This window comes from Salmo trutta, chromosome 27, assembly GCF_901001165.1.
Source record: "Salmo trutta chromosome 27, fSalTru1.1, whole genome shotgun sequence".
NCBI classification, from domain to species: Eukaryota; Metazoa; Chordata; class Actinopteri; order Salmoniformes; family Salmonidae; genus Salmo; species Salmo trutta.
This window is the reverse complement of record NC_042983.1, coordinates 35,487,613-35,501,366: the sequence shown is the minus strand read 5'-3', so window position 1 is coordinate 35,501,366 and position 13,754 is coordinate 35,487,613. Positions and strand designations below refer to the sequence as shown.

The window sequence follows — 13,754 nt, the reverse complement described above, 5'->3', positions numbered from 1 at the left end:
AAGAACTGTGCGTCCGGCCAAGCGCAGTAACATAATTACCTGTAATAGGTTGAATAAACAAAACACAAACAAAAAAAAGTGTTTCCATCATAGAGACAGTCTAGAAGACCAAGACCCCTTTCTGTCCGGCTGCTAGATATTTTGTATTTAACCTTTATTTAACTAGGCAAGTCAGTTAAGAACAAATTCTTATTTACAATGACGGCCTACCCTGGCCAAACCTGGACAACACTGGGCCAATTGTGCGCCGCCCTATGGGACTCCAAATCACAGCCAGATGTGATACAGCCTGGATTTAAACCAGGGGATGTAGTGACGCCTCTAGCATTGAGATGCAGTGCCTTAGACTGCTGCGCCACTCGGGATCCTCCCAGATAATGGGAAACTTTCACTAACAATCAGCATGTAAAAAAAAAAAATCTACAAAATATTTGTACCTTGACTAGATAGATGTAATTTGGATAAAGCTTGCCTGACAACACATCACTGAAGGAGGTGAAGGAGGTGATGGAAGGAAGGCCCTTGACACACTTGTGCTGTGGGCACTCTTCATTCTTCTTTATATCACACAGGCTGTATTTACAAAGTCATGCCTCTGTGGTAACTGTGAACGAGTTTGTCAGTTGTGTTACCAATTTCAACAATAAAGTGTGTCTGTATCAAGTCAGCGGGTAGAGTGTAACAGTGGGGTTGATGTCTCTGATCTCCTTCTCAGTAGGGATGTAGGTACAGCCGTAGAGATGCAGTAGCTTCAACCTGGAGAGAGAGAGAGAGAGAGATAGAGAGAGAGGAGAGAGAGAGATATAGAGAGATATAGAGAGATATAGAGAGAGATATAGAGAGAGATATAGAGAGAGAGATAGAGAGAGAGATAGAGAGAGAGGAGAGAGAGATATATAGAGAGATATAGAGAGATATAGAGAGAGATATATAGAGAGATATAGAGAGATATAGAGAGAGATATAGAGAGAGAGATAGAGAGAGATAGAGAGAGAGAGAGATAGAGAGAGAGATAGAGAGAGATAGAGAGAGAGAGAGAGAGATAGAGAGAGATAGAGAGAGAGAGAGAGAGAGAGAGAGAGAGAGAGAGAGAGAGAGAGAGAGAGAGATAGACCTTTTAAAATTCCCTGAACAGAAATCAACAGAAAACTGAGATTTCTAAGGGTCGTTGATTTTTCCTCTCAATCGATCTGCTTATCACTTTGTGTGTTATGCCTCCGGGGTTTCCCAAGGTACAGATCTAGGATCAGCTTCCCCTCCCCAATGTTAACCTTAGCCGTTAGTGGGGAAAACCACCCTACGTCGTTGACATGTATGTGTGCTTTAGTTTTACCGTTTGCACTGCCTGCTGAGGTTGTGGATGGCCTCTGGGCTGATCTGGCAGAAGCTCAGTTTGACAGTGTGGAGATGAGTGCTGCAGTACTTTGCCAACAGGCTCACCCTGTTAGGGACACACAAGTTACACACACTGTCAGTGACACACACACACACACAGCCAAGAAGAAGTCAAGAATGTTGTAAGCATGGAAGCATTAGAATATCAACCCTGCAAGCTGTGAGTTTAGTGTACAGATGTAGGATCTTAATTTGATCACAGAATTTTCTTGCAAAGCAGGTAATGCAAATTTGTACTGTATTTGAGTTTTAAAAAGGCTTCTAAAGTTTGTAATTTCCACTTTGAAATTTCAAACTTAATTTGATCTAATGAAAAATGTATCAAGCCCTACAAAAATGTCCATTAATTATAATCCACATAACAATTCACATTTCCTGTTTCTGATGGATTATATTCCTGCTGTAGCAAACTGTCTCAAAAAAATAAATATCCAAATAAAAATATATATACAGTGCATTCGGAAAGTAATAAGACTCCTTTACTTTTTCCACATTGTTACGTTACAGCCTTATTCTAAAATGGATTAAATAAATAAAACATTCTCATCAATCTACCAACAATACCCCATACTGAAAAAAGTATTTGATCCGCGGCTGATTTTGTAAGTTTGCCCACTGACAAAGAAATGATCAGTCCATAATTTTAATGGCAGGTTTCTTTGAACAGTGAGAGACAGAATAACAACAAAAACATCCAGAAAAACACATGTCAAAAATGTTATAAATTGAATTGCATTTTAATGAGGGAAATAAGTATTTGACCCCTCTGCAAAACATGACTTAGTACCTGGTGGCAAAACCCTTGTTGGCAATCACAGAGGTCAGACGTTTCTTGTAATTGGCCACCAGATTTGCACACATCTCAGGAGGGATTTTGTCCCACTCCTCTTTGCAGATCTTCTCCAAGTCATTAAGGTTTCGAGGCTGACGTTTGGCAACTCGAACCTTCAGCTCCCTCCACAGATTTTCTATGGGATTAAGGTCTGGAGACAGGCTAGGCCACTCCAGGACCTTAATGTGCTTCTTCTTGAGCCACTCCTTTGTTGCCTTGGCCGTGTGTTTTGGGCCATTGTCATGCTGGAATACCCATCCACGACCCATTTTCAATGCCCTGGCTGAGGGAAGGAGGTTCTCACCCAAGATTTGACGGTACGTGGTCCCGTCCATCGTCCCTTTGATGCGGTGAAGTTGTCCAGTCCCCTTAGCAGAAAAACACCCCCAAAGCATAATGTTTCCACCTCCATGTTTGATGGTGGGGATGGTGTTCTTGGGGTCATAGGCAGCATTCCTCCTCCTCCAAACACGGCGAGTTGAGTTGATGCCAAAGAGCTCCATTTTGGTCTCATCTGACCACAACACTTTCACCCAGTTGTCCTCTGAATCATTCAGATGTTCATTGGCAAACTTTAGACGGGCATGGATATGTGCTTTCTTGAGCAGGGGGACCTTGCGGTCACTGCAGGATTTCAGTCCTTCACGGCGTAGTGTGTTACCAATTGCTTTCTTGGTGACTATGATCCCAGCTGCCTTGAGATCATTGACAAGATCCTCCCGTGTAGTTCTGGGCTGATTCCTCACCGTTCTCATGATCATTGCAACTCCACGAGGTGAGATCTTGCATGGAGCCCCAGGCCGAGGGAGATTGACAGTTCTTTTGTGTTTCTTCCATTTGCGAGTAATCACACCAACTGTTGTCACCTTCTCACCAAGCTGCTTGACGATGGTCTTGTAGCCCATTCCAGCCTTGTGTAGGTCTACAATCTTGTCCCTGACATCCTTGGAGAGCTCTTTGGTCTTGGCCATGGTGGAGAGTTTGGAATCTGATTGATTGATTGCTTCTGTGGACAGGTGTCTTTTATACAGCTAACAAGCTGAGATTAGGAGCACTCCCTTTAAGAGTGTGCTCCTAATCTCAGCTCGTTACCTGTATAAAAGACACCTGGGAGACAGAATTCTTTCTGATTGAGAGGGGGTCAAATACTTACTTCCAATCAATTTATAACATTTTTGACATGTGTTTTTCTGGATTTTTTTGTTGTTATTCTGTCTCTCACTGTTGAAATAAACCTACCATTAAAATTATAGACTGATAATTTCTTTGTCAGTGGGCAAATGTACAAAATCAGCAGGGGATCAAATACTTTTTTCCCTCACTGTAAGTATTCAGACCCTTTGCTATGAGACAAAAATTTGAGCTCAGGTGCATCCTGTTTCCATGGATCATCCTTGAGATGTTTCTACAACTTGATTGGAGTCCACCTGTGGTAAATTCAATTGATTGAACATGATTTGGAAAGGCACACACCTGTCTATGTAAGGTCCCACAGTTAACAGTGCATGTCAGAGAAAAAACCAAGCAATGCAGTCGAAGAAATTGTACGTAAAGCTCAGACAGGATTGAGTCGAGGCACAGATCTGGGTAAAGGTTCCAAAAAATGTCTGCAGCATTGAAGGTCCCCAAGATCCTCCATCATTCCTAAATGGAAGAGGTTTGGAACCACCAAGACTCTTCCTAAAGTTGGCCGCACGGCCAAAACCGAGCAATCAGGGGAGAAGGTCATTGGTCAGGGAGGTGACCAAGAACCTAATGGTCACTCTGACAGAGCTCCAGAGTTCTTCTGTGGAGATGGGAGAACCTTACAGAAAGACAACCATCTCTGCAGCACTCCACGAATCGGGCCTTTATGGTAGAGTGGCCAGACGGAAGCCACTCCTCAGTAAAAGGCACATGACAGCACTCTTGGAGTTTGCCAAAAGGCACTTAAAGGACTCTCAGATCATGAGAAACAAGATTATCTGGTCTGATGGAACCAAGATTGAACTCTTTAGCCTGAATGCCAAGCATCACTTCTGGAGGAAACCGGACACCGCTCATCATCTGGCCAATACCATCCCTACGGGGAAGCATGGTGGTGGCAGCATCATGCTGTGGGGATGTTTTTCAGCGGCAGGGACTGGGAGACTTGTCAGGATCGAGGGAGAAATGAATGGAGAAAAGTACAGAGAGATCCTTGATGAAAACCTGCTCCAGAGCACTCAGTACCTCAGACTGCGGCGAAGGTTCACCTTCCAACAGGACAACGACAATGCGCACACAGCCAAGACAACGCAGGAGTGGCCTCGGGACAAGACTCTGAATGTCCATAAGAGGCCAGGACATGAACCCCTGTGATAAAACGTATTGCGGACTGCGTCCAAGGGTTTCAAAACAGAGGTTGCCACATGCAAGTAAACAATATCACCAAAATCCAATACAGGGAGAAGTGTTGTATTTTCAATACTGAGGCATGATTTATTTCGATATAAAAAAATCTTGGATCTTAGCTCCTTAGTCACATTTTCTATACGCGTTATGAAGGACAACTTGTCATCAATCCAGATACCCAGGTACTTATATTGATAAACAAGATCAATTTGGGCTCCATTTGTAGCGCACATATGCAGGTCCTCAGGGTCAACATTTCGTGACTTAGAGAACAGCATGAGCTTGGTTTTACTTGTATTTAACACTAATTTAAGATCTGTAAGTGATTTCTGAATTGAATCAAAGTCATGCTGAAGTTCACAAATGGCCTGCTGCACTGAGGTGGCACAGGAATACAAAACTGTGTCATCTGCATAGAGATGATTGTTACAAGTATTAACAGTGTTTCCTATGTCATTAATATACAAGGTGAACAATAACAGACCCAAAATCGAACCCTGAGGAACACCTTTTTGAATCTCAAGAAATTCAGATTTAACCCCATCTGTGAAGATGGCCTGATTTCGATCGCTAAATTAATTGTGAAACCATAAACAGGCTGCATATCCCAGGCCTATTATTGATAACTTCTTTAGCAAAACAGAATGATCAACAGTGTCGAACGCCTTTGACAGGTCAATAAACAAGGCAGCACAGCTCTTTTTAGCATCCAAGGCATTGACAAGATCATTAACAATTAGCGTTGTTACCGTGGTAGTACTATGCCCAGGCCTAAACCCTGATTGGTTTATATAAAAAAAATACAATTATCAGATAAAAAGGAACAAACTGGTACATTAACCAAGTATTCAAGAATCTTAGATATGCAAGGTAGTCTTGAAATGGGGCGATAGTTGTCAAGATCATTTGTATCCCCACCCTTAAGGAGTGGCAACACATATGCGGATTTCCACGCTTTTGGAATACTTCCTGATAACAATGTTAAATAAAAAAGGTGGGCTACTGAGCCAGAAATAAGGTGAGCTGCACACTTTAACAGACCAGGCTCCAAATGATCAGCACCTGTGGATTTGTTTTTGTCTAATGTTAGCAAAGCATCCAGGACTTCTTTATCAGTGAATTTCTGAAAAGAAAACCCCTGACCAGCATTTTCAGTATCATTCAATAGATTATCACCGTCAACATCCAAACTACTCTTTTCAAGAGCTGGCCTTGAAATACATTCAAATATAAAGCCTGCAGAGATGGTTTCATGCATGTTAACATAAGTTTGTTTTACTCACTGCTTTAGCACGCTCTGCAATCCTGGCTTAGGAAAACCTCCAAAAACCCTGAAATCTCCATCCCTAACTATAACATTTTCCTCCAAGATAGAACTGCCAAAGGGGGCGGTGTTGCAATCTACTGCAAAGATAGCCTGCAGAGTTCTGTCTTACTATCCAGGACTGTACCCAAACAATTAGAGCTTCTACTTCTAAAAATTCACCTTTCTAGAAACAAGTCTCTCACTGTTGCCGCTTGCTATAGACCACCCTCTGCCCCCAGCTGTGCACTCGACACCATATGTGAATTGATTGCCCCCCCATCTATCTTCTGAGCTCGTGCTACTAGGTGACCTAAACTGGGACATGCTTAACACCCCGGCCACAATCTAAGCTTGATTGTCATGGCTGTCGTAGGAGAGAGAGGACCAAGGCGCAGCGGGTTGCGTGCTCATCATTATTATTTATTAAAATGTGAACACGGAAAAACAATAAACAAAGAAACGACAGGAACAGTTTTACAGGCTATAATAACAAGCAGTGCAAAATCAACTACCCACAAATCCCCAGGTGAAAACACGCAACTAATACATGACTCCCAATCAGGAACAACGACGTACAGCTGTTCCTGATCGGGAGCCACACAGACCACACAGAAATAAACAAACTAGAAAACCAACCTAGAATACAAAACCCAGAACATACATAAAAACCCCGTAATACATCTATCCTACCCTGTCTTTCTAAGGTCTTCGAAAGCCAAGTTAACAAACAGATTACCGACCATTTCGAATCCCACCGTACCTTCTCCGCTATGCAATCTGGTTTCAGAGCTGGTAATGGGTGCACCTCAGCCACGCTCAAGGTCCTAAACGACATCATAACCGCCATCGATAAGAGACATTACTGTGCAGCCGTATTCACTGACCTGGCCAAGGCTTTCGACTCTGTCAATCACCACATTCTTATTGGCAGACTCGACAGCCTTGGTTTCTCAAATGATTGCCTCGCCTGGTTTACCAACTACTTCTCTGATAGATTTCAGTGTGTCAAATCGGAGGGCCTGTTGTCCGGACCTCTGGCAGTCTCTATGGGGCCGACTCTCTTCTCTGTATACATCAATGATGTCACTCTTGCTGCTGGTGATTCTCTGATCCACCTCTACGCAGACGACACCATTTTGTATACTTCTGGCCCCTCTTTGGACACTGTGTTAACTAACCTCCAGATGAGCTTCAATGCCATACAACTCTTCTTCCATGGTCTCCAACTGCTCTTAAATGCAAGTAAAACTAAATGCATGCTCTTCAACCGATCACTGCCCACACTTGCTCGTCCATCCAGCATCACTACTCTGGACGGCTCTGACTTAGAATACGTGGACAACTACAAATACCGAGGTGTCTGGTTAGACTGTAAACTCTCCTTCCAGACTCACATTAAGCATCTCCAATCCAAAATGAAATCTAGAATCGGCTTCCTATATCGCAACAAAGCATCCTTCACTCATGCTGCCAAACACACCCTCGTAAAACTGACCATCCTACCGATCCTCGACTTCGGTGATGTCATCTATAAAATAGCCTCCAACACTCTACTCAACAAACTGGATGCAGTCTCTCACAGTGCCATCCGTTTTGTCACCAAAGCCCCATATACTACGCACCACTTCGACCTGTACGCTCTCGTTGGTTGGCCCTCGCTTCATACTCGTCGCCAAACCCACTGGCTACAGGTTATCTACAAGTCTCTGCTAGGTAAAGCCCCGCCTTATCTCAGCTCACTGGTCACCATAGCAGCACCCACTCGTAGCACGCGCTCCAGCAGGTATATCTCACTGGTCACCCCCAAAGCCAATTCCTCCTTTGGTCGTCTTTCCTTCCAGTTCTCTGCTGCCAATGACTGGAACGAACTGCAAAAATCTCTGAAGCTGGAGACTCATATCTCCCTCACTAGCTTTAAGCACCAGCTGTCAGAGCAGCTCACAGATCACTACACCTGTACATAGCCCATCTGTAAACAGCCCATCTATCTACCTCATCCCCATACTGTATTTATTTATTTATCTTGCTCCTTTGCACACCAGTATCTCTACTTGCACATTCATCTTCTGCACATCTACCATTCCAGTGTTTAATTGCTATATTGTAATTACTTCGCCACCATGGCCTATTTATTGCCTTAACTCCCTTATCTTACCTCATTTGCACTCACTGTATATAGACTTTTGTTTTGTTTTTTCCTACTGTATTATTGACTGTATGTTTTGTTTATTCCATGTGTAACTCTGTGTTGTTGTATTGTGTTGAATTGCTATGCTTTATCTTGGACAGGTTGCAGTTGCAAATGAGAACTTGTTCTCAACTAGCTTAACTAGCTGGTTAAATAAAGGTGAAATAAAGGTGAAATAATAAAAAAAATGAAATGGTGATTAATGCATTAATGATATCGATTTTGTCAGTAATAGGGCCGGAATCTAAATTAATTATTTGGGGGAGAGAAGAGGAGACACAACCCTTCAGTGATGTAACAGCTTTCCAAAATGTAGCTGGCTTCCCTGTACATTCAGATAGTGTTTTAACATAATATCAAATTTAGCTTTTTTAACTAGTTTTACAAACAGATTTCTCAATCGCCTGAAAGACTGCTGAGTCTGTGAATCTCTGTTGTGTATGACTTCAGATAGCACTGAACTGAACCAAGGGCAATACTTATTTTTAATTCTCATTTTTTTAAAGGGAGCATGTTTATCTACAATAAAATTGAAACATTTGAGAAGTGGTTCAGAGCCAACTCTGGGTCAGGTATAGATGCAATACAATCAAAATCACCAAAATAAAGATCACCAAAAATGGCCTGTTCATTGAAATGATCAAAATTCCTCTTGTTAATAAAACAAGGTTTGGATCTAGGCATCTGTATATCCCTGACACATACAATTGGTCACTAATATCCATAGCAAATACCTCACTCCCAGAATATTTCTCTGGAGTATTTGTAAATATGAGGTCAATCAAAGTCGATTTCGTAGGGTCCTTTAAGTTTGGATGAGTGGGCTTTGCAATCAGCTGGGTCAAATTTAGATTAGTACAAAAATCCTTTAAACAGTCAGCATCCTGCGTTCCCCATGCAAGATTAAAATCTCCAGTGATCAACACCTCTGGGGTAGTAATGGCAATTCAATCAGAATTGTTTAGTACACACTTCTTGGCAGAGGGTGGACGATAAATTCCTATGACTGTTATTTTTGAGTTTGAACCCAACTGAAGACTTAAAGCCAACAATTCAAATAGTTTAGGACTGGAGGTAGCCTTTAACAGAGACACCACCACTTTTGCCCTTCCTATCTTATTCTATGGATGGTTACAATGTGTTTAGGAAAAGAAAACAAAGTCGGAATGAGCAATTACATTTCTCCAGTTAGCACCATTAGGCATGTCACCAAAGAGGAGATGACTTATATGTAATGCTAATATTGTCCTCACATCGATTTAATTGACCAAGAACCTTTCCAATGTTTGATGACAGCAGGGAGCCATTTTCCCCCAGGTGAATTCCGTCTTCCACAACGTAGCCAGTACTATTCCAGAAGGAGTCAGACTTGTCAACGAAGGACTTTCCCGAGTCCTTGGTCAGACGCATTAGCCACTGGTGAAGAGACCAAAGATGGCTAAAACACTCAATCCCACAACAGCGAGGAGATGGAATTGAGCCCGAGACAATTACATGTTCTGCTAATTTCTGAGCATTTTCCAAGAGCTGTAAGAAATTGTCTCTTAGCTTTACAGATTTCACACGCATAATATCATTGGACCCAATGTGCAACATAACTGTTTTCAGAGCAGGAATCTGTTTCTTGGTGGTGGGCATGACTGCTGATAACTCCAACACCCTAGCTGCAGGAAAACAAAGTATACGGGTATTTCAGACTTCCACCAATCTAACCATGAAGCTTCCCATAATAATGTTTGATGGCTGTTGTCCATTTCGAGCTGGAGTCCTCAGCCCAACCATAGCCCCACCAGGGGCTCCTCTAACTCGCCCCCCACAAATGACAGGAATTGCAGAGCCCACCGTAGACCCCGGTGAAGCAGAACCCAACTTAGACCCCGGCAATGCCTTCACAACGTTGGCCGATACGGAAGGTACCTCCGACACTCCATGAGAAGATGGTGCCGGGACATCAGGCTACAGAGCAGCGAAGCTATTGAATGTCGGCAGCCCATTCATGACTCCCGTCACCGCAGAGGGCTCAGAAAGTGGAGGACACCGCCTTCGAATTCCGTGATGAACGGCGACATGCCTCCCTGTACAGCCAGCCAGGTCCAGGAGAGGATCATCCCACGATTCAGCAACAAAGGTCCCGCCAAGAACACCTCCTGCTGCGATGATAGCACACCTCCTGCTGCGTTGATAGCACACCTCCTGCTGCGTTGATAGAACACCTCCCGCTGCGTTGATAGAACACCTCCTGCTGCATTGATAGAACACCTCCTGCTGCGTTGATAGCACACCTCCCGCTGCGTTGATAGCACACCTCCCGCTGCGTTGATAGCACACCTCCTGCTGCGTTGATAGAACACCTCCCGCTGCGTTGATAGAACACCTCCCGCTGCGTTGATAGCACACCTCCTGCTGCGTTGATAGAACACCTCCCGCTGCGTTGATAGCACACCTCCCGCTGCGTTGATAGCACACCTCCTGCTGCATTGATAGAACACCTCCAGCTGCGTTGATAGAACACCTCCTGCTGCGTTGATAGCACACCTCCTGCTGCGTTGATAGCACACCTCCTGCTGCGTTGATAGCACACCTCCTGCTGCGTTGATAGAACACCTCCTGCTGCGTTGATAGAACACCTCCTGCTGCATCGATAGAACACCTCCTGCTGCGTTGATAGCACACCTCCTGCTGCGTTGATAGCACACCTCCTGCTGCGTTGATAGAACACCTTCCGCTGCGTTGATAGAACACCTCCCGCTGCGTTGATAGAACACCTCCCGCTGCGTTGATAGAACACCTCCTGCTGCGTTGATAGAACACCTCCTGCTGCGTTGATAGAACACCTCCTGCTGCGTTGATAGAACACCTTCCGCTGCGTTGATAGAACACCTCCCGCTGCGTTGATAGAACACCTCCCGCTGCATTGATAGAACACCTCCTGCTCCGTTGATAGCACACCTCCTGCTGTGTTGATAGAACACCTCCCGCTGCGTTGATAGAACACCTCCCGCTGCGTTGATAGAACACCTCCTGCTCCGTTGATAGCACACCTCCTGCTGCGTTGATAGAACACCTCCTGCTGCGTTGATAGAACACCTCCCGCTGCGTTGATAGAACACCTCCCGCTGCGTTGATAGAAAACCTCCCGCTGCGTTGATAGAACACCTCCCGCTGCGTTGATAGAACACCTCCCGCTGCGTTGATAGAACACCTCCTGCTGCGTTGATAGAACACCTCCTGCTGCATTGATAGAACACCTCCTGCTGCGTTGATAGCACACCTCCTGCTGCATTGATAGAACACCTCCTGCTGCGTTGATAGCACACCTCCTGCTGCGTTGATAGAACACCTCCTGCTGCGTTGATAGAACACCTCCCGCTGCGTTGATAGAACACCTCCCGCTGCGTTGATAGCACACCTCCCGCTGCGTTGATAGAACACCTCCTGCTGCGTTGATAGAACACCTCCTGCTGCGTTGATAGAACACCTCCTGCTGCGTTGATAGAACACCTCCCGCTGCGTTGATAGCACACCTCCTGCTGCGTTGATAGAACACCTCCTGCTGCGTTGATAGAACACCTCCTGCTGCGTTGATAGAACACCTCCTGCTGCGTTGATAGAACACCTCCTGCTGCGTTGATAGCACACCTCCTGCTGCGTTGATAGAACACTTCCTGCTGCGTTGATAGCACACCTCCTGCTGCGTTGATAGCACACCTCCTGCTGCGTTGATAGAACACCTCCTGCTGCGTTGATAGAACACCTCCTGCTGCGTTGATAGAACACCTCCTGCTGCGTTGATAGAACACCTCCTGCTGCGTTGATAGAACACCTCCTGCTGCGTTGATAGAACACCTCCTGCTGCGTTGATAGCACACCTCCTGCTGCGTTGATAGAACACCTCCTGCTGCGTTGATAGAACACCTTCCGCTGCGTTGATAGAACACCTCCCGCTGCGTTGATAGAACACCTCCCGCTGCATTGATAGAACACCTCCTGCTCCGTTGATAGCACACCTCCTGCTGTGTTGATAGAACACCTCCCGCTGCGTTGATAGAACACCTCCCGCTGCGTTGATAGAACACCTCCTGCTCCGTTGATAGCACACCTCCTGCTGCGTTGATAGAACACCTCCAGCTGCGTTGATAGAACACCTCCCGCTGCGTTGATAGAACACCTCCCGCTGCGTTGATAGAAAACCTCCCGCTGCGTTGATAGAACACCTCCCGCTGCGTTGATAGAACACCTCCCGCTGCGTTGATAGAACACCTCCTGCTGCGTTGATAGAACACCTCCTGCTGCATTGATAGAACACCTCCTGCTGCGTTGATAGCACACCTCCCGCTGCGTTGATAGAACACCTCCCGCTGCGTTGATAGAACACCTCCTGCTGCGTTGATAGAACACCTCCTGCTGCGTTGATAGAACACCTCCCGCTGCGTTGATAGCACACCTCCCGCTGCGTTGATAGAACACCTCCTGCTGCGTTGATAGAACACCTCCTGCTGCGTTGATAGAACACCTCCTGCTGCGTTGATAGAACACCTCCTGCTGCGTTGATAGCACACCTCCTGCTGCGTTGATAGAACACTTCCTGCTGTGTTGATAGCACACCTCCTGCTGCGTTGATAGCACACCTCCTGCTGCGTTGATAGAACACCTCCTGCTGCGTTGATAGAACACCTCCTGCTGCGTTGATAGAACACCTCCTGCTGCGTTGATAGAACACCTCCTGCTGCGTTGATAGAACACCTCCTGCTGCGTTGATAGAACACCTCCTGCTGCGTTGATAGAACACCTCCTGCTGCGTTGATAGCACACCTCCTGCTGCGTTGATAGAACACCTCCTGCTGCGTTGATAGAACACCTCCTGCTGCATCGATAGAACACCTCCTGCTGCGTTGATAGCACACCTCCTGCTGCGTTGATAGCACACCTCCTGCTGCGTTGATAGAACACCTTCCGCTGCGTTGATAGAACACCTCCCGCTGCGTTGATAGAACACCTCCCGCTGCGTTGATAGAACACCTCCTGCTGCGTTGATAGAACACCTCCTGCTGCGTTGATAGAACACCTCCTGCTGCGTTGATAGAACACCTTCCGCTGCGTTGATAGAACACCTCCCGCTGCGTTGATAGAACACCTCCTGCTGCATTGATAGAACACCTCCTGCTCCGTTGATAGCACACCTCCTGCTGTGTTGATAGAACACCTCCCGCTGCGTTGATAGAACACCTCCTGCTGCGTTGATAGAACACCTCCTGCTCCGTTGATAGCACACCTCCTGCTGCGTTGATAGAACACCTCCTGCTGCGTTGATAGAACACCTCCCGCTGCGTTGATAGAACACCTCCCGCTGCGTTGATAGAAAACCTCCCGCTGCGTTGATAGAACACCTCCCGCTGCGTTGATAGAACACCTCCTGCTGCGTTGATAGAACACCTCCTGCTGCGTTGATAGAACACCTCCTGCTGCATTGATAGAACACCTCCTGCTGCGTTGATAGCACACCTCCTGCTGCATTGATAGAACACCTCCTGCTGCGTTGATAGCACACCTCCTGCTGCATTGATAGCACACCTCCTGCTGCGTTGATAGCACACCTCCTGCTGTGTTGATAGAACACCTCCTGCTGCGTTGACAGCAACGAGTCCTCCATTGTTTGCCTG

The 13,754-nt window shown here is 45.8% G+C and overlaps 1 protein-coding gene across 1 annotated transcript in view; it reads right to left on the bottom strand.

Annotated features, from left to right (window-relative positions):
- Nucleotides 1-537: 537 nt before the first annotated feature.
- Nucleotides 538-13,754, bottom strand: part of LOC115164952 (F-box/LRR-repeat protein 7-like) — an 18,318-nt gene continuing 5,101 nt past the window's right edge. The window contains exons 9-10 of the mRNA XM_029717897.1: nt 1,334-1,441; nt 538-756 (exon numbers count right to left, since the gene is read on the bottom strand). Coding sequence (XP_029573757.1) covers nt 660-756; nt 1,334-1,441 — 205 coding nt within the window. The 3' untranslated portion in view covers nt 538-659. The remainder of the gene's footprint in view (nt 757-1,333; nt 1,442-13,754) is intronic.